Here is a 21085-nt window from a genome sequence, read left to right as displayed (position 1 = left end):
ATCCCTCTTCCTCCCAAATCTCCCAGCAGTCTTCCTATAGAATCTGGAATTTCCAGGGACGTCCTTAGAGGCTTCTAAGCTTGCTGTTCTCAGCTTTTCTGCATTTACCTTCCCAACGCTAATTACTCTGAAATTGCCGTTTGTGAGTTAATTCTGACTTAATGTTTTGGTTGATGAATGACCATATGACACTTCTGTGAAGTTGAGGCATCTTTGCACGGTGGTATTAGCAGAATTATTTGGATGTCTGCTGAATTATGTCATTATTATGTCCCAAAAACAGTCGAGGAGAAAAGGCTGAAAAATGTTGATAAGAAGCCTGGGTTTCATAAGCTTAATACGTATGACCCAAAAATGCCAGTCACCATGCATGCACCAGCCAGTGAGCCTGTAGCCCCGTGTGGGTGTTCTTTGATCTCCGGTAGGCCAGTGTGTGTTCAGTGAGGAAGGAGGAGGAGAAGATTCAGGTTATGTGTCAAGTGACTATAAATAGACCTTTTATAATTTGTTTGGATCCCTGGGAACAGAAGTCTGCACAGAACTTATAAACTCAATTTTCAGACTTTGGGATTATAGTCTGTGAGACGTAGGGCTGCCTCCATGTCACCTTGAGGGAATCTTGGACTCTGCATCTTTGGAACTCTGAGAGCATTTTTCCTGTAAATCTGATAAGGGAAGTTAAGATTTATTGCCTTGCAGTATTACTGTGGACTTATCATAATTTACCTACTAGATTGAAACATCCCTTGAGGAAAGACACCTTGGGGTGCTTGGGTGGCTTAGTTGGTTAAGCGTCTGCCTCTGGCTCAGGTCATGATCCCGGGGTCCTGGGATCAAGCCCCATTTCCAGCTCCCTGCTCAGTGGGGAGTCTGCTTCTCCCTTTCCCTCTGCCACTCCCCACCCTCTTTGGTGCATCTGTCTCTCTCTCTCTCAAAAAAAATCTTAACAAAAAGCAGGGGCCCTGAGGAATACTTAAGTTGTTTTATTTATTTTATTTTATTTTTTTAAGATTTATTTATTTGTTAGAGCATGAGAGCATAAGCCACGGGGAGAGGCAGAGGGAGAAGGAGAGGGTCAAGCAGATTCTGCACTGAGCGCAGAGCCCAATGTGGGGCTGGATCCCATGATCCTGTGGTCATGAGCTGAGCCAAAATGAAGAGTCTGACGCTTAACTGACCGAGCCACCCAGGCATTCCGAGGAATACCAAGATTTTTAAGACCGGGCAGCCTAGAGCCCTTCTTGGGAATAGCACTTGTTCCTTCAAGTATCATATTAAGTGAAAGGGTGGTTCATAGGAGTCTCTTAATGTGAAGTGAAGGTGGTGTTCCTGAGAGTGGATTCTGGGGGATAAAAAACTTTTGATCTTGATGAAGTCCCAAAAGTTCGTTTTCGCTTTTGTTTCCTTTGCCTTTGGGGACATGTCTTGAAAGAAGTTGCTGTGGCCAATGTCGAAGCGGTTACTGCCTGTGTTCTCCTCTAGGATTCTGATGGATTCCTGCCTCTCATTGAGGTCTTTTATCCGTTTCGAGTTTATCTTTGTGTACGGTGTAAGAGAAGGGTCGAGTTTCATTCTTCTACACATAGCTGTCTGATTTTCCCAGCACCATTTATTGAAGAGACTCTTTTCTCCACTGTATATTTTTTCCTGCTTTGTTGAAGATTATTTGACCATAAAGTTGAGGGTCCATATCTGGGCTCTCTACTCTGTTCCACTGGTCTATGTGTCTGTTTTTGTGCCAGTACCATGCCGTCTTGGTGATCACAGCTTTGTAGCAAAGCTCGAAATCAGGTAACGTGATGCCCCCAGTTTTGTTTTTCAACATTTCCTTGGCAATTCGGGGTCTCTTCTGGTTCCATACAAATTTTAGGATTGTTTGTTCCAGCTCTTTGAAAAATGCCGGGTTGATCTGCATGGCACTGAAAGTATAGATGGCTCTAGGCAGTATAGACATTTTAACAATGTTTATTCTTCTGGTCCATGAGCATGGAATGCTCTTCCATCTTTTTGTGTCTTCTTCAGTTTCTTTCATGAGTGTTCTGTAGTTCCTCGAGTACAGATCCTTTACCTCTTTGGTTAGGTTTATTCCCAGGTATCTATGGTTCTTGGTGCTATAGTAAATGGAATCGATTCTCTAATTTCCCTTTCTGTATATTCATTGTTAGTGCATAAGAAAGCAACTGATTTCTGTACATTGATTTTGTATCCTGCCACATTACTGAATTGCTATATGAGTTCTAATAGTTTGGGGGTGGAGTCTTTTGGGTTTTCCACATAAAGTAGCATGTCATCTGCGAAGAGAGAGAGTTTGACTTCTTCTTTGCCAATTTGAGTACCTTTTATTTCTCTTTGTTGTCTGATTGTTGTTGCTAGGACTTCTAGTACTATGTTGAACAAGAGTGATGAGAGTGGACATCCTCGTTGTGTTCCTGATCTCAACGGGAAGGCTGTCAGCTTTTTCCATTGAGGATGATATTCACTGTGGGTTTTTCGTAGATAGATTTTTATGAAGTCGAGGAATGTTCCCTCTGTCCCTATACTTTGAAGGCTTTTAATCAGGAATGGATGCTGTACCTTGTCAAATGCTTTCTCTACATCAATAGAGAGGACCATGTGGTTCTTCTCTCTTCTCTTATTGATTTGTTATGTCACATTGATTGATTTGTGAATGTTGAGCCACCCTTGCATCCCATGGATAAATCCCACCTGGTCATGGTGGATAATCTTTTTAATGTACTGTTGGATCAGAATCCTGGAGCAGACCTAGAAGCTTCCCAATTTTCTTCTTTATAAATCTGACTACTGGGGACATGTGCTGAGACTTTCTTGGAGCTGAAGATGGCTCATCTGCACACGTGTGTGTGTGTGTGTGGGGGGGGTGCTTCTGGGATGGCCCAGGCTGCTGCTTGCCAAACCATATGCCCAGCTCCAGCCAGTGACTGCTTATCCTAGAATAGCTCACACCCCAGTCAGTGCTGCTCTGTAACTTCCATGGGCTGATTGGTGCCCACGACATGGGATGCTTTTGGCAGATAAAAACCAAAACCACAACTAAAAAGGAACAGTCTGTATTACCCACTGTTGGTCAGTGCTGATAGTGAGAAGTGTTTGAAGTTTAATTTGAGGGTGGTAACATTTATACCAGACTGGATCTGCAGTAAAGGGGTCTGGATTCTAGCTCCCGCTGTGCCTGACCTGGGGTGCATTACTCTGACACCTGTTTCCTCAACTCTGGAAATGAAGGATCTGACTAAACAGTTTAGCTTTTTATTTTTCCTCTGAAATTCAGTTATTTAATAGGCTTAAAGCACAAATGGTAAGGACTATGTGCCTTTCTTACAAAAGTCTGCAAAGTGAAAAGAGCAAAGTAATGGATGAAGCATTCCGTTTTGGTTTTGCGACAAATCTCATTACCCCTTTAAATAGCATCGGGTCTTCACTGCTGTAGAGAAGGTGTTTGTTAAAGCTTCGTAATGATAGGCTGACTCAAATCTAAAGATCACAAAGAACCTTAAAGGCATTAATTACCCCTTACATCACCACGATGGAGCAGAGATGTGTTATTATCATTTTACTTTCACAGCTGGGTAAATCAAGGTACAGAGACACATTAAATTACTGGTAACTTGGACAAGGTCATGGTCAGTGGTAGAGAGGGAGAGAACTGTAGCTTCTGACTTCTTCCTCCAGGTACAGAAAATGTCTGGATTTTACTTCCTTTCTTCCTTTTAAATATTTGTTAACATCTGTAGGGTGCAACCCATTGAGAATATGCCTCTGCAGTAAAACGAATTCAGATGTGGGGCACCTGGGTGGCTCATTCGGTTGGGCATCGGACTCTTGGTTTTGGTTCAAGTCATGATCCCCACCTCCAGCTTTGTGCTCAGTGGGGAATCTGCTTGAGATTCTCTCTCTCCCTCCCTCTGCACCCTCCCACCCCTCGGCTCATGCATGCATGCTCTCTCTCAAATAAATCTTAAAAAAAGAAACAAAACAAAACAAATTCAGATCTAACTGGATTGATAATCTGCTCTGTCTTACCTGAGTTCTTATTTGGAGGCTGGGGATGGTGATTGGTAGCCAGCCACCTTGTGATTGGGGCTTTCTCAGTTCAGGGGAAGATCCATTGTTGAGAAATAATTTTACTGTCATCATTCTTACGCTTTTTTTTTTTTTTGATACTTTTGGTATTTCACACTGATTTTTGTTAACCTTGCATAACATGACCGTATATTTTGTGCGATTTGGTTCTTTGGAATCACCTTATGGTGGACTTGAACTCTGATGTCTCTCCTGTAAGATCCACATGAACATTCTTACCTTCTGTTTTAAGAAGTAAGTATAATTCACGTACCATAAACTTTACCTTTCAAGTGTTCAAATCAGTGGTTTTCAGTATATTCGTGGAGTTGTGAAGCCATTACCACTATCTGGTTCCAGAATGTATTCTTCAGCTCCAGAAGATAGTGTGTGCCCAGCAGCAGTCACCTCTCTGCCGCCCCTCTCCCCAGCCTCTGACAGCCGCTAATCTAGTCTCCGTTTCTGTGGATGTCCCTGTCCTGACTATTGGACATAAATCATAGGCCATGTAGCCTGGTGCCTGACTGCTCCTAGTTAGCATCATGTTTCCTAGGTTCATCCATGTTGTGGCATACATCAGTCATGGACTCCTCTTCACGGCTGTGTGATACTCCATTCTGTCCTCTTTCAGTCCTGCCTGGAATTAGCCTTCCTGGAAGGTGTTACCCTGTGTGCTTTCTCCTGTAGCACCCCTCCCCCCCACACAGAATCTGTGTGTGCTCCTGTTTTAGGTTTCCTCTCAGGGTCTTTAAGTAGAATTCTATCTAAGTGGTTTGTAGGGGTTTTGAACTTCAATTCTGAAACTTTGTTAAAGTTCTTAAGTGTCTGAAATACAGTGTTGTCTCTTCTGTGCCTCCACATGTTAATGAAGTGTGTGTTACCTGGGGTTCTTCCCAGCTCTGGTACATACCAGTTTCTACTACATCCGAAACCTTGGCTGGAGATCCCTTTGACCATTGACTTGTTTTGTCAGGGATCTGGTAAGGGAGGCCCTTTGCCTTCTTTCTTTGGGCTAAGTGCACACCTCTGCCATAACCATAGCCCGTCTAGAAGACGAGAATGTGGGCACACCCAATTCCCTTCTCCCTGCTTCTCAGAAGGCCTCTTCTCTTTTATGTTGTAATCAGCCCAGTGGTGGCCTGCAGCCCCTTCCTCCCCTGAGAACACCCGCCATCTTCCTCTTCCTCTGAAGATTCTTTCAGATGCTGAGGATAGTTATCACAAGATAATTGACTCAAATCATGGCAACCTGCTGGTAAGAAACCTTTACTACCAGTCTTTGCTTCTTTCTGTTTGTCACTAGAAAGCTTGCATTGTCAGGAATATCACCAATTGGAATGTGACCTCCAGTGAAACGGATTTGGAAGATTTATGAAATTTACATTTTCCTGGCACAGTATTTCTGCTGTGATAGAATATACTTCTCAGCAAGCTTAACGGTGACATTCAGACAGATGCCTTGATTTTTCTTGACTCAAGAACAGTAACAATAATGAAATGAAGAGTCCTGGATATCTTCAGAAAAGTTGATTGGTTTTTATCAAAAGTATGTGGTATCAGTGGGTGATGTCTTTGTTAATGGTGTAATAGGACTTGACCGGTCTTTGTATGAGGTCAACTCAAGAGTTACTGTATTCTCTCATTGAATAGTCCATCTGTTTCATTTAAATAACTTTATTTTCATTCTGTTTCACTGACCAGTGATGAATAATATTTGCCTAGATCACAAAGTATAGAAATGCCATTAATGAAAGGTGTCAAATCACTGCATTTTACACAAAAAGAATGAGTAGAATTAGGGGAATCTGAGTTAATTAAAAATAATGCTGTACAAGGTCTGCACATTTAACCTTAAAAGTTGAGAGATTTTAAGCTTTTATGTGCAGATAACTCAGTGTTCGGCATGCTCTTGGCACTATGATAAACCGTGTGTGGTGGATACTAATGCAGAATTTTACAACAGTGGGTGAAGCTTGGAGAACTGAAAAAAAAAATGTGATTTAGTATCCACAGAATGCTGTATTCTTCCACTGGCAGCATTGATTTACTAAAATCTTTATCTTTCCTTAAAATTGCATTCACACTTTTTTAAAGAACAAAAGATGAGGTGAAGGAATTCAATTGGATAATTTCTAAGACTCTTTTTAGGTCTAAAATTTATAGATTCTCTACAGGCTGTTCATTTATGGAATTACAGAATAGAAATTCTGAGAAATTAAACAGAAATTGAATAAATTGAGTAGATGAAGGATATAAATCCCACAAACCATGTTCTCTCAATAAAAATTATTGAGAGAATAATAGATAAAAGTAGATAAAAATTATTAAAAGTCAAAGATGTACAATTCTAATGCCACATGGGAGTATGCAGTTAAAAACCTAATGAAACCATTTATTATTTACTTGTAAATTCTTTGAGATTATTTTTTAGATTTTTTTCTTCAGTCCTCATAGAAAATCATTGTTCTATAGTTTGCATCTTAGAGGGGAGCCTACGGGTTAATGATTAATCAACTAAAACATTTTTTTGAGCATAAGATGAAAGTCCCAATTAAATAGCCTACATTATTTATCTGGACACTATCTTTTTAACTGCCTTCTTTATTAGCATACTTCATTTTTCTTCAGGAAGCGAGGGAGCTAATGTTCACAGCGCACCTGCTCTTGGCTCTGGGTTTGTGGTACATTTTGCCTCCTCTGATGTTACTAACCTTCCTGGAGGTGGAGTTGTAGACTAACTACAGAGAGAGGCAGGGGTGGTTCTGCATGGGGTGGGGGTGGGGCTACCCTCCAGTGATGTTTTGGAAGTTCATGTGTTTGTTTTGGTTTTCATAATAAATTGGAGAAATATAGCACTTTGTGTTTGGGGACATGGTTGCTGGATGTCCTGCATGTCCAAGTTTATTTCTCACAGTGCAGAGTTGTTCCACTGGACTTTTACTTAGGTGAGAAACGTGCAAACTTATCTGAGCCAAGAACTGGCTTCATTTTGCAAATGAACACGAATTTTTTTTTTTCCCCCCATAGCTACAGGCTACTTTGAATTTTCTAGGAAAGCAGCAGGCCAATAAACCAAAGGGAGTTTGTGCTTTATTTTGCTCAGAGCTTTGTTAGAAGATTTTGGCCATTTAGAATCACTGATGGCAGCATCCCAAATGCACAGCACCAAGACCCCTGGACCAGGTCTGTGATGACACTGAGACACGGAGTGTGATTCTTTGCAGTGCACATGCTGAACGGGCTTCTCCAGTAGATGCAACCAGGCATTTGCTTATCGAAACCCACATTTTTAAACGTTGCAAATTACTTTCATTTTTCTCCTTGTGTTACGAGTAGGGCATTATATTGCTTCTTGTGAAGCTGTGTATGAATTTTGTTTCAGAATAGTGTTGTAAAGGGGGGCTTTGGATGTGGCGATATTGAAAGTCTGTATTATAGTGTATGCTTTAAAGCATGAAAAGCGTAGCTTAAAAATAATTCTCCTGGGGCGAGCTGGCTCTGTCGGAACAGCGTGCCACTCTTGATCTTGGGGTCGTGGGTTCGAGCCCCACGTTGGGTGTAGAGATTACTTAAGTAAACTTAAAAGAAAGTAATTTCCATTCTCACTGCCTCTCCTTTATTGTACTTCGCATGAGTCCAACCCACAGACTGCAGTTTTCCCCGATGCTATGACTGTCACCATCCATTTCCTAAAAAGGTCTTCTGGTCGCTAGCTCATAGGTGAAAACATTCTAGTTTCTTCTTCTGGGCCTCGGGGTTTGATACCATCATGAGACTTTAACTCCATCCCTCAGGTAGTTGCTGTTTCTGAGAATGCAGGCGGCCTTCCCAGACTTGGCCTGAGGGGTTCTGGATCTCTCGGGAGGCCTCTCCTCTGTACGGGCAGAGCGCCTTGCCCACCTCCTCACAGGCAGCAGCTGCCTGGTGTCTTGGGCTCTGCTGGAGGCCGGCTGCGTGGCTGGCCAGGGACTGGGAAGCACTTCTTGCCTCGTCCTTGGAATCTGGTTGAGTGAGGGGGAGGACGAGGACGTGGCCAGCCGGACCAGGCTTAGGCGCAGGCCCCGCTCTGTGAGCTCCATGTTTGTTGCGGCTGCCCGCCTGCTACCGGACCCAGAGCTCCTGAGGACGAGCGGCAGGCAGGGGACCGGCAGGGTTGCCCACGTGTGCCCAAGCCCTTCCCAGACTTCCCAATCGCCCCCCATTCCCAGAGGGTTCCCCTCCACGGGCCTATCCACATTAGCACCCGCGTAGCCCGGCACTTCTTACGGGATGGGGACGAATAAATGGCAGAGCCCAGGCGCCTGCGTATCAGCTGTGCTAAGTTGGATTCGGGAGCGCCGTCAGCGTAAACTTGAATTCAGACGACCGGCTGCGTGGGCGAGGCAACCTGAACGTTAGCGTTTCCTGATGTTTCTGTGTTTAAGTGGAGCCCCAGGATGTCACTTGAACACAGGTTTAGCTCTTTTGTCGTGAAGGATTTGGGATTGCCCGCGGCTTGGCTGACAGTAGTATCAGTCTGTACTGACGCCTAGGACAGGAGGACACCGAGGTACGAGGCGTCTCCTACCTGGAGCTTCCTGTGTCCCTGGTCATCTGCTGGGGAGCTGCAGGGCTGCGGGAGGGCCGGGGGCATCACCTTCCAGGAGCGCCTGCCTCGTGTGCTGTCACTCTTGAAATAGGTTTGATTTTGAAGGAGAGAGATGGCCGAGCCTGGTCTCAGGTGCAGCCCCTGACCTAGTACCTGGTCCCTAGCGGGTGTGCCACGCTCGGCCGCCGTCTGACAGGGGGCTGTGTGTGGGAGCCGAGGCCGTGGCTATGCACCGTGCAGCTCTGTCAGGCCGCCTGCCCGGTAGAGGATCGGGCTGGCCAAGCGCCGTGTCTCAGAGGCTGCACCTCACCCCGAGTTGTTAGTTTCCACCATGAGTGAGATGAGAGACACACGGGGGTGTATTTACCCAATGCAAATCGATACCTTGACCCGGACTTATGTTCTTCATCTTTTACAATCATATTGGCCTAAGGCTTCTGGAGCGAGTCAGTTTCCTTACCGGAGGGCGCCGCATGCCGGCTGGGTGGGAAGTGCGTGCTTAGGGCTCTCCGAGTCGGAAAAGTGCCCTGGCTCGTGTCCTGGTGCATACGACCGCTCTGGGAGGCCATCCCAAGGTGAGAGGCCAGCTTTTTCGTTGGCAGCGGAAGGACAGATAGACTCCCGTCAGCCGCCAGTGCTCAGGACGTGGGCAGAGTGTAAGTGGGGCTCGATGTGGGCTTCGGCACCGGAGACGGGACGTCTGTGCAGTCCCTGTTTAAAACCGCTTTGTAAGTCAGCATTCGAATCTCACTGGCCTATACGTTCTTTTCTTTTCTCTTTTCTTTTCCTTTTTCTTCTTTTTTTTGAAGAGCCAATCTGCTCTTCTCCCAGGGCCCACTTTATTCTCCTTTCTCCTCTGGAATCCTACAGGCACACTCCTTTTTATGGGGCTATAGGTCCTGGTGAAATTTGAGGCTCCCGGAGCTGGGGTCAGAAGCTGGGGCCCCTCAAGCTTGGCTTCCCTGATGCTTTGTCGTGTCTAGGACAGCGTTGGTGCATTGCTAGTGGGTTGGACAAGGAGTCCTTCACTGTGGAGACTCATCTGTGCCCAGATACCATTCCGCCTCTGTGAAATTGGGCGGTGGAACAGCTCTGAGATTTCCTTTCTTGGCAGAACTCAGGAACTGTCCAGAACCACTTATGCCTCTCGGATCCCTGGGGCCAGCCAAGCGGGAGCTGGTTCCGAGAGCCATCCTGTCTAAGCTCGTGTCTCTGGGAGGATCTAAGCTGCACCCAAAGTCTCTCTGAAGTTCAAGGCGTAGCAAAGGTGATAGGGGCCTCAACGATGCATAGCAAAGCCTTGTTTCCTGGGGTGGGCGGGGGCTTTGACCCAGAAAGGAGAGCCAGAGTTCTGTTACCCCACGTAAATATTCTGCCTTTGTAAGAGTTAAAAAGTTTGGGGAGTTTTCAGTGTTTCGCTTCCAAAGTTTTGTGAATATGTTGAATAGATGACTCAGAGCTCACTTGGCTCCCACTTTTGACATCAGCCGCGTTATTTTCACCATCATCCATCTGGCTGCTCCCAGCTGCAGAGCTCCTCATGCCCGTGCGCTTTCTCCGAGAGCCTCAGGGGACTTCAGGTCTCCGCTGTCTTTGTATGCCCAGGACTCGGGGCATATCTGATGTGCGGCAGGTGCTGTGGAAATTCTCATCATGAATAGACGTGTTGGTTGTGTTCGAATTCCTGTACTCGATACAGCTCTCTGGGAATACGGATGCTCTTTATTGACAGGGAAATGGCGGCAGTGATGCAAATGTGATTCTGTTACCTGGGGGAGGGGAGGCCACACTGTAAAGCGCCCGTGACATTGCTCCTTCGTGATTTCCTTCTGCTCCTCTGGCATGGCTGGGTGAAGACAGGTATGTCCTCTGAGGACCTCTTTTTCTCCCTGTACGCTGTTGTCGGCGTTTCCAGGGTTCTCTCTGTGGTCTCACTCTGCACGTTCTTCCTGGGGCTGCTTCCCTGCAGATCCACCTTCCCACGTAGACTTTCCTGGACAGCCCGATGCCTGAGTGTCTCCCATTGGACGCACACATGTCCCGGGCTCAAAACCGCTAAAGCTAGAATCGCTAAGCTCATGAGTTCCGCTCCAGCTCTTCCCATTAATCATCTGCCCCGTCACCAAGGTGTAAAAACAGGTCCTCTGCCTTGACGCCTCCTTTCCGTGTCTTCTTCTATGAAAAGGGCAATGAAGAGGACACCCGGAGGGTCTACCTGCCCCCATTTCTGTGTTCACTTAATTTCTTTGCTTTTTTATATTGAGTTCATTTGGGTCTTTTCACCTCATACCTGCAGTGTGGCTGTTACTTTCTGACTTGTTTTTCTCCCAAGGTCATGCCCTTTATTAATAGATGCCTCTGACACAGGGCACCTTCCCTCCCTCACGGCCACTGCCATGCTCAGCGCATTTCCAGAAGGTGCTGGGCTCTTCCTGTGATTTGCCTTCACTGAGTGGCCTAGCTCCTGCCTCCTGCTCCTGGAATCCTCTCTCCCCACGGCCCACTGGTCATTGTTAGCCTTAAGGACAAATGGATACCTCCAAGATTTAAAGACTTTGCTCAAAATGCTTCCTTTGCTATTAAGTCTTTTAAGGTCCTTTGCAGAAGTAACTTCCTTCCTGACGGTCCCTACTGCGTGGACTTCTCTTATATCATATCGGACGCTTCTCCTCCTCCAAGACTAGAACCTCACCTTGAGAGCAGTAACCATGTCTCACTCATTTTTGTATCCCTAGGGCTATGCCTAGAAAACAGCTGTTTTTTTTGCTCAAAAAGTGAATGTCAAATTGAAAAAAGTTTGTGCCGAGTACAGTAGGAACATGGGGTGTTTTCTTTTGTGGATCCTGTTGGCCGGTCTCCCTTAAGCACAGGTCCATGCAGCAGGCTGAGGAGGTGGTTGTGATGGAGGCACAGTGGTAGATTGATTTTGGCTCAGGAACTAATCTTGCTTCCCATGCAGTCGGCCTGGTGGGGACCAGGACTGCCTCTGTGGTGTAGTGTTTGGGGCCTAGGAAAGGTGAACCCAAGTATTCCCTCCTATCACTGCTATCTGAAGTTTTCCCAGGGATGTCTTATGCATCTGTGATCAGCACTGCCTTATCCAAGCTAACTTACTCCAACCACAAGTGTGACTTGGACTCTCCGGTCCTTTTCTGGATAGGATGAGAAGGTTTTGGAAGAGGCAAAAGGAAGAAGAAATTAGAGCTCCAGAATTCTGTAGATCATTCATATATTTTCGTTAAGTCTTCTCTTGTCTTAGAATCAAGTGTCTGTGTTGTGGTTGGTTATATCAGCAATGATCATGGACCAACATTCCTAAATGTGGGTTTCACCAACTTCCTAGGGCTTCCATAGCTTCTAAAGGTCTCCTAGAGACCAGTGTCCTGGCCCCCACCATGTATGATTAACCTCTATTTCTGCTGGGTCAGCCTAGATCAACTTGGACAGGTTCAAGATCAATGATGACTTCTTGTAACTAAGGGGATCAAAAACCATCTGGTTTCAGCTGGTTGATAAAGAGTTAGAAAATAAATAAAGAGTTAGAATGTAAACCTACATTATATTATGATACAGGCTAGTCTTTCCATCTTTCTTGAATTTGTTAATTTGAGAGCCACTGGAAAGAACTGGGCTTAGCAGGTGTGTATGGTTGTAGGTGGCGGGGAGGCGGGGGGGGGGACAGAAGCTCTACTTGCCTTTGATCTTACTTCTTAACCTTTACTCTGGAAGGTAAAGGTTTGCTATTTCTCATGGGACTTTCAGTTTAGGATAAAATTGTGGTTGATGTCAGAAAATGAAAAGTTAAACTTTCAAATGACCAAGTTGTGGGTTGTATTAAGAGCCCATGCTGTTGCATCCCTGGGTGTCCAAGATTTCCTTGATTTTTACCTAAAATAGGGAAGTACCGACAATGGTCACTGCCATTTGAGTCTTGGTCCAAATAAATCCTTGACGATCAGAGCTTAGTGAAGTACAGTTTGCACAGCAACAGGCACAGTCACAAGGCATTGAAGTCAAAGTCTTGACTGGTCCCTGGTTGCCTTTGAGAGCGGCAGGAGACGTGACTTGTTAGCAGGAGCCGGGGTCTGTTGGAGGAGACCCTTCTTGTGGCCATAAGGACTGTGCCTGCGCACTGCCTCCACGCCATTTCATGCTGTCATTTCCTCCCTCTCTTTATCAGAACCCTTAAACCAGTCATCGTGATTCTCGGCAAAGGGCCAAACTCACTTTTATGTGTGTTCTTGTTACTTTTTATGCAGATTTCAGCAACGTCCCTGATGTCACCACTGGCCTGAAAAGGAGTCAGACCGATGGCGCGCTGGCCCAGGTCCCCCACGGGGAGAAAACAGGGCAGACATTCGGGGTAAGATGCTGTCCCAAATCCAAAAGAAGGAACGGGCTGACAAGCATGAATCCCCCCCGCTTCACCCGAAGTGGGGAAAAGAGATGGGGTTATCCAGTCCCTGGGTCTGTCTGCTGAAACAGACATTTTTTTTTTTTTCCCCTTAATGGAAATAGTTTCCTTATTTATTTGAAGCGAACTGTGTTAGGAGAGTTTGATGAGGACAGTCTATGCTCAGGGATTCTGAAAGTTATGTTCAATGACTCTGTTGCTTTCTTTCTTTTTTTTTTTTTCTCATAGATAAATTATTTTTGGAATGTTGTCACTTTGTTGTGGTAAAAATATCTAAAACATAAAATTTGGTATTTTTACTATTTTTAAAGGCACATCGCAGTGGCGTCAAGGACATTGACAGTACCGTGCGACCACCGCCACTGACCCATGTCAGAACTTTCTTATCATGCCACGCAGAAACTCTGTACCCGTTAGATGGCATCTGTCCATTCACAGCCCCTCACTCACCCCCCGGCTCGCCTGTTTCACATCCCTCATGGGTGGTCCTGGTGATATTTGTCCTTTTGTCCCGGCTTATTTCGCATGGCGTAAGGTTTTCAGAGTTCATCACGTTGAAGCGTGTGTCAGGACTTCCCTTCTTTGGAAGGCTGGATACTGTCCCGTTGTGTGTGCTGCGTTTTGCTTACCCGTTTGTCTGCTGACGGGCACTTGGCTTGTTTCCACGTTGGCCTGTTGTGAGTAATGCTGCAGTGGAGACGGGCATGCAAATATCTGCGTGCATCTTTGTTTTCGGTTCTGTTGGAGACGCATCTGGGAGTGGAACTGCTAGGTCACGTGGCCGTTCTATGTGTAGCTTTTTCCCTGGGCCCCACAGGGCTTGCACCATCGTCCACTCCCATCAGTGGTGGGTGAGGGTCCTGATTCCTCCGTGTCTTCGCCAGCTCTTGTGGTAGTCCGTGCCTTGCCTGCATTTTTAATTGTTCATCGAACATCCTTTCAAAAATGGTCTGACCCACCTGACCTGTTTTAATACGCAGTCCAGTTTTAATTGATTTGACATTATAACTATTTTCAATTCCTAGCTTTTGTCTTAAATACAAGAATGGAGATATATAAGGCAGCTTACAGGGGCGCCTGGGTGGGTTATTCGGTTGAGCATCTGCCTTTGGCTCAAGTCACGATCCCAGGGTCCTGGGATTGAGCCTTGAATGGGGGGGGGTCCCCTGCTCAGTGGGGAGTCTGCATCTACATGTGCCTCTGCAGCTCCCCCTGCTTGTGGTCTCTCTGTCAAATAAATAAAATCTTAAAAAAAAAAAAGACAGCTTATAGTCTGCTGGGTTCGAGGCTACCACCAGGGGCCAGTCGCTTTAGGGAGCAGCCGTGTGGCACAGCCCTGGGTGATGGTCCCGGTGAGAAGGGGATCGGGTTGGAGCCTGCCCACGGCGGAGCAGGTTGTGGTGGCCCCTGACCTCTTCCCTCCTCTTCCTCACCCCTCCCTGCGTTGCTCCCCCATTCTTGATCCACCTCCTCCATAGTCTCTCATCTTTCTGATTCCTCAGATGAAACACTTGGCCTGGCTGTGCCCCAGGATGCAGCATCTTGTACAGAACTGAAATTGTCCACAGTTTTAGCCTTGTGCCTCTGTTCGATCTCTGGGGGATTAGTTATTTTTAGGACCCCGACATCATAGCTGATAGTGATTATTATTTTTTTAAGAAATGCGTCCTGGAGCATCATCTGGATGTGTTTTGATTGCTTTGTCTTAAATTTTTGGAAAAAAGGTAACTGTTTCTGACCCACTTTAGAAGCTTGGCTGTCTGTTTAAGGTCAGCATGTCCGAGGGGCTCTGGCACCGTGCGAGTGCTCAGGGGAGATCACTTAAAGCCACTGGGGTGATGAGCTCCTCTCCATTGTAATCTGTTTGAGTTCCACTTTAAATTTCTTAAGGAGGAAAGGAAATTCTTTTTCCAGGTTTTATTTTAACATTCAATAAAATAAATAGGCAAAAAGTTACCGTGTTGAGGCTATTCTCAACTCTGTCATTTAACAATGCCTGTCATAATGACACAAAGCATTTACCAAATGCACATTGGAGCATCAGTTAGAAATTGAAGAAAGGAGGAAAGGTTGCAGTTGGGCTTGAAATTGGAGCTGACTGAGCTTACTTTTCATTGCTAAAATGCTTAGAGGAAAAAGCAAATACCGAAGAGGGGCCCTTGGGTGGTTGCAGTCAGGTAAGTAGTGACTCTCGATTTTGGCTCAGGCCGTGATCTCAGGGCTGTGAGATGATCGAGCCCCACATCGGGCTCTGTGCTGGGTGTGGGGTCCTGCTTGTGAGTCTCTCTCCTTCTCCCCCACTGCCCGCTCATGTGTGCTCACTCTCTCTCAAATAAATTTTTTTAAAAAGATAAATACCAAAGAACACAGAAGACAGAAATATTGAAAGAGAATATCGTCATGGTGAGCATTGCTGTCAATCCCTCTTAAGTCCAGAGTGGTCATCATCCTTTTCCAAACCTGAAGGTCGTAATAGGTCATAATAACGGACTTCAGGGCATTTCTCAACAATCCCAGTGTAATGCCTGGAGGTTACTTAGTTCACACATTCTTTGTTCCTTGGGAAAGAAGAATCAGAAGTAATTACTTCTGACCATCAGAAGTAATAATTGGTATGTATGTTATAGAAAACAGAGTTTTGAATTTAAGAATTAAAAGACGGGCACCTGGGTGGCTCGATTGGTTAAGCATCTGACTCTTGATTTCGGCTCAGGTCGTGATCTCAGGGTTGTGAGATGGGGCCCCACATTGGGCTGTGCACTGGGCGTGGAGCCTGCTTGAGATATTCTCTCCACCCCCCCCCCCCATTCATGCTTGTTCACTCTTTGGCTCTTAAAACAAAAACAAAAACATTTTGTTTTGTATTATTATTTTTAGCCTCCTGGAAACATCGGGGTGTACCTAAAAGCAATCCTTTTCTGTTTTCTGGTGGTGGTTTGGGAGTTGGACGACGCGTGTCCCGGTGCTGGGCATGGATCTTTCGAGCTCAGCCTGGGCGCTGCCCCACGGTGCCCATGGGAGGTGGTCGCTGCTCCGGAGGGAAGACCCGCCTCTGTCTCCCGGGCTTTCCACTCTGGCACATCTGGCCTTCTCAGGGGTCATTAACTTCTTTTCAGATTAGACCCCGGTTGAACCTGAGTTGTTTGGGATATTTTACTAATAATATTCTAGACTTTGAAATAAGGAATAATTTCCCTTGAAAATCAAATGCAGCCTGGCTTGATGAAGCACAGCTGTAAGTGGGGCTTTTGACAGCCCCGCAATTTCTGCAAATGGCTCATAATTGATTGCCTTCTTGCTCCTCAAGGGTGCCTATTACTGTCACAGCTCTTTGTATGCCCCTGTCAACCTCTCCTGTGTGCGGGCTCTTTCCTCCCCCCCAGTGTTGTTAGCAATTAGCTGGCACTATTGTAACGGTTCAGATTTTGAAAGGAATAAACAGTTTCTCTTTGGGTGAGGGGGCTGAAGGAGTTTCTGGGTTGTTCTGGGAACTTGAGGTGGGCTGAGCAGGCTCTGCAGAAATTCGGTTTGCACTCCACTTTCCAGTCTCCAAGCTGGCTCTGAAGCTGGGGCACTCTGTGGCTTTGTCGTCCCTGTGCGTGCCCTGACCTGGTGTCTCCCCAGAGCCAGCAGGCTCGGCATGGGGTGGAAATCCAGAGGAAGGGGGTGCGTTTCCCCCACCCACCGGCGCTGCCTCAGAGGAAGAGCTTGGTGGCGCTAGGACGTCCTTGCGAATGTGACTTGGAACACCAGTTTGGGATTTTTTTCGTTGCCTGGGGATGAGAGCGAGAGAGCGTGCATCCTACTCGTTTCCCAACAGCCGGCGGTAGATGTAATCCTTTCTCCCAGAGGGAGCAGGTTCCTTTGAACTTTTCCTTTCTATGTACAGCATGTAAGTAAGTGGGGGCTTTGATCTCAGGGGTGTGGATTCTGATCCAAACGTAGGCATGCTTGCATGGTTTCCTTTTTCTCTGTCTTGAAAGTTGATTTTGCTCTGAAATGTCTATAGGTTGTTATGCAGACGGGAAGATATGCCTTCTTTCCAGGAGGGAATCCTGACTGTAATCTCTAAATACTCTCTATAGCTAAGGATGTGAGAATTTCTTTTGGATTCTAGTTTCTCTGTAGCACTGTCTACTTTTCCTTTCTCCTTCCTACGTTGCAAGGGTTTTTCAGTGGTTCTCTGCAATAGTTCTGTCCTTTTGAAATATATCGGAAAGCCTGGAAATTTCAGGTATTTACTCTGTAAAATCCGCTTGAAAAGAGGGGTTAATTCGAAGGCAGTAAATAATTTTCTGCTTTGTGCCATTTCATTGGAGCATAGCACATGCTAGTGTCAGACTTCATGCTATCAAAGAAAATCTCCCAAAGTGAAACCGTTTTCTGTGAGGTAAGCAGAGTTTTTACTTTAGTTATTCCTGATTGTTTTTTCAGCTTTTTAAGGAGAATTTTATGTAATCACCGAGCGTAGCTTTAGCCGTGATTATTTTTACAGTTTGTAGGCGTTGTGTTGCTAGAACAGAGAGCATGGGAATCTGGAGATACACAGCATGACGACTGTGTGTTGTGCTCTTTGCAATTTAATAACGCTTAAGATCTATTTTGCCTTTTCATTTGTGCAAGGTGGAAAAAGGGACATGCACCAATGGTTAGGTTTTAGAACACAGCATGAACATAACTTGCATTTAATATTTAATGCCTGTTCACCCACTTATCTTAACATTTTGAGTTTTTTACATGAATTCCTTTTAAGAGCTTGCATTATCTAAGAAGCGAAAGGAAGAGATTCTTGGACGTATGATCTGTTTTCCAGCACGCTCATGTTGTACATCTTTCTACCGTATCTTCTGAATCTCCTGCATTGTTTCAAGATCTGTTTGGTCGTAAGTTACTTTGGCTAGAAAGTGAAATTAAAATAGAATTTCTTTATAAATCGTGGTCTTTCTACATGGCTGCTATTCCGTAGATTAATATGATCATGATCTGTTTTAAAGAGCTAAATATACCTGTGGTAAATGCATGTCATCGACAGGATCCCTGACATGTGAATGAAGAGAGACATAGCATCCTCTTAGCAGGGAATGTCGTGGCGTCTGACCTTCTCCAGGGGTGAGACGATCCTCATTCACAGTGAGTGAGTCCAGGTGGGCAGCTTTATAACGGGAAGAGGTCTCAGCCTCACGGTTGGGAACCTGAGCCTGTATCCCGGCCCACCGGGCTTTGCCAAGGCATGCCCCGGGGCAAGGCACCCAGACAGCCTAAGCGTCTGTCCTTACTTGTGAGGGAACCTAACAGTGCCAGCAGCCCTGTGTTGCTCAGAGGATTGTGCACGGTTACACACACGCCCATGAGAGCTTGTTAGGCAGAGACGACCTTCTTCCTGATGTGTCTCCCGCACGGACAGCGCTCCGGGTTCTTTCTCCTTCTGCACCCCTAACACACGGCTTACCCGCCTTCGCTGCCTGCCTGGTCTTCCTGAAGGGAGAATCCGGTGGTCAGATCCTGCTGAGCTATCCCAGGACACAAAAAAGAATTGGGAACGAAAGCCCAGGCAGTTGGGTCCTCTTAGCTGTTGGTCATGGGCACGAAGACCCAACCCGCCCACCCTCGGAGCTAGTCTGTCTTGCGCAGAGTGCCGTGGATGGACACCCTTTTCTTTAGAGCTGCTTCCAGTGTCGGGTCTGCCCTTCTCTTCAGCAGGAGTGGGCTGTGAATATTGAGAAGCTTGGTGAAGCCTGAGACATGGCCCCTTAAGAGGTCTTACAGACTCACGCCTTTTGCAAGAGCAGCGTCTCTTCAGGGCCATGGGCTCAGGCTAACACGGACACAGCTGAGCTGAGTTTTCTGCCCAGCTCTCAGGTGTTCTGCATTGCTAACATCGTGGTATGCCCATGTGGCAGGGACTTGGTGGCAAGTTTGTGGAGTTGTTGGAAGCAGCTGTGCTTAATTTCTGTGGGAGTCCAAAAGTCCATTTGATCTCTTCGGAGCTGATTGGAATTTTTTTCTTTTTTAATTACTGGTTTCCTAGCTCCAGGGGTTAGTGCCCAGCTCATGGTCTGTCATGATCTTTAGGGCTGATGTGTCAGGAAGATGCCGACTGTTCGGTGCGTGTGGCAGGAAGGGACATCGCGGCTTCATGAATCATGCAGAGCCCTATCCTCTTTGTTGCCAAGGATCACTTACATGCTCTCTTCTGCGGGGTTAGAGATGGTACCCACAGTGTCAGAGGGGAGAGAGAGAAAAAGAGGGGAGAGAGGAGAGAGCGGGGAGAGAGAGAGAGAGAGAGGGAGGAAGGCAGGCAGGAAGAGGAGGAAAAGCAAATCTCCGTGTAGGGTGTGGGCAGGGCCGGCAGTGAGCTGGAAGGGGGTTGGCATTGAGAACAGGGGAACCCTCTGAGCCAGGAGCTACATGGCAAGCAGTTTGGGCAGGGAGAGCCTGTCCAAGGGAAGGGGGACAGACAGTGGAGCTGACAATGCGGCAGTGCGGAGAAATGTTGCTGGGGTTGACTTCTCTTCACTTTCCCAGATGCCACCCTACCAACATGGCCATGGGGCTGGGTCCTAAAGGGGCTTGTGCTGGGCCGGTGTGTCCCTGGGCACAAGCAAACTGGAAAATGGGAGGGGGGTTGCTGCCACGGGCAGAGCTGTGAGCTCTCCAGAGCCCAGACACACAGCAATTGCCAACAACATGGCGGTGCCCGATGAGTGCTCAGCCGTCTGTGCCTTTGCCAGGGAGGCTCTAGAAGCTCAGAGGCTGGGGCTCCTTGTTGTGTGAGACTTGGCCGGGGTGTGGGGGCCGCAGGGAGCTGTACTCGTGCGCCCTGTATGGGCCGAGAGTACGTGTGTTGGGGCAGCAGAGCGAGTGGAGCCCAACGAGACTGGTCTGGAAGCCGGGCTATTGGGTTTTCGTCCCCGGGGTGTTGGCCTGGGCCCAGCCATGCCCTGCTATGCTCTTCTCCCCGCTCATTTGTGCACTGGGCGCAGCAGTACCAGCTCAGGGAGGCTGGAGATCTTCAGGAGCCCCTCAGTCCCTGGCTTCCCCTTCCCTTCTTGTTCATGTGGCTGGTTTCCCTGCTGGCCTCTTCCTTCCTCCTGTTTGGCCTCCCCCAGCCCCAACAGCCCTTTCTTTTCTGCCTCCCTCTGGCCCCTGCTGCTTCATTCTCCTCAGGACTTCGCCCTTCACCCTGGTTTCCTGGGAACAAGACCGAGTTGTCACGGGGAGTCTTCCTGGGAGTCCCTAGGGAGGAAGGAAGAAGCAGGAAGGTGTCAGGAGGCCATGCTGGCACCACGGCGTGAATCAGCAAGAGGGCGGGTGGGCTTGTCGCTAGATGGGGCTCTGGAATCCACCGGCAATGCTGAAGGGGTGATTCGACCCCCTCCTCAGGCTGTCGGGACCATGACTCACAGGAAAGCACGTGAGCCTCCCTGGAGCCTGGCCCCAAGAAGGCTTTGCCCCACAGTGCAGAGACGCTCTCTGGACATGAGGACTCTCTTCCCACATTGATTTCGGGTGTGGGCCTCTCTCTGCCCATCCTCTCCTTTGAAACAGCAGGGGCCATGACTTTTTCCCAGCGTCTCCGAGATGAGACTGGAAGAGAGTACGTTTGTCCTCTCTGAGGCCAGGCAGAGGCCCGCGTCTGAAGAGCAGCCTGCCAGCCACCTGCCTCTTTGGTTGTGGGTGGCGGAGAGGGACCCCAGCTGTGCTCCTTGGGACACCTCCCCTGTTGCCTCCTGTCGGGCAAGTGCTGGGGGGGCGGCAGAGGGGGCAAGTTGCCTGTGGTCTGTGTTGGTTGCTGAGCAGGCCATACGCTTTTGGATGTGGTTGTGGAGGCGAGGCTGCCCCCTTCCCTCATTGTCATCCTCCTCCATGGGGTTCGGCCATTATTTTCTCTCTAGGCTTTCTGGATTGGAGACAGAATAATTTCAGAATCCTCTCCCTTTTTGATGGAGAAGAAAGTAGGGAGTCTGAGTGGGGAGTCTTGGGCCAGACCCCACCTTCAGTAA

General features: G+C 47.3%; 1 protein-coding gene across 1 annotated transcript in view; it reads left to right on the top strand.

Moving 5' to 3' along the window:
- Positions 1 to 21085, top strand: part of LOC111158677 (T-cell lymphoma invasion and metastasis 2) — a 182594-nt gene that overhangs the window by 129453 nt on the left and 32056 nt on the right. Inside the window, exon 15 of the mRNA XM_022520876.1 lies at positions 12928 to 13031. Coding sequence (XP_022376584.1) covers positions 12928 to 13031 — 104 coding nt within the window. The remainder of the gene's footprint in view (positions 1 to 12927; positions 13032 to 21085) is intronic.

Source organism: Enhydra lutris, unplaced genomic scaffold (assembly GCF_002288905.1).
Source record: "Enhydra lutris kenyoni isolate GAN:26980312 unplaced genomic scaffold, ASM228890v2 scaffoldscaffold62, whole genome shotgun sequence".
NCBI classification, from domain to species: domain Eukaryota; kingdom Metazoa; phylum Chordata; class Mammalia; order Carnivora; family Mustelidae; genus Enhydra; species Enhydra lutris.
The sequence above is the reverse complement of the archived record's forward strand: the minus strand, read 5'-3'. Positions and strand labels throughout refer to the sequence as shown.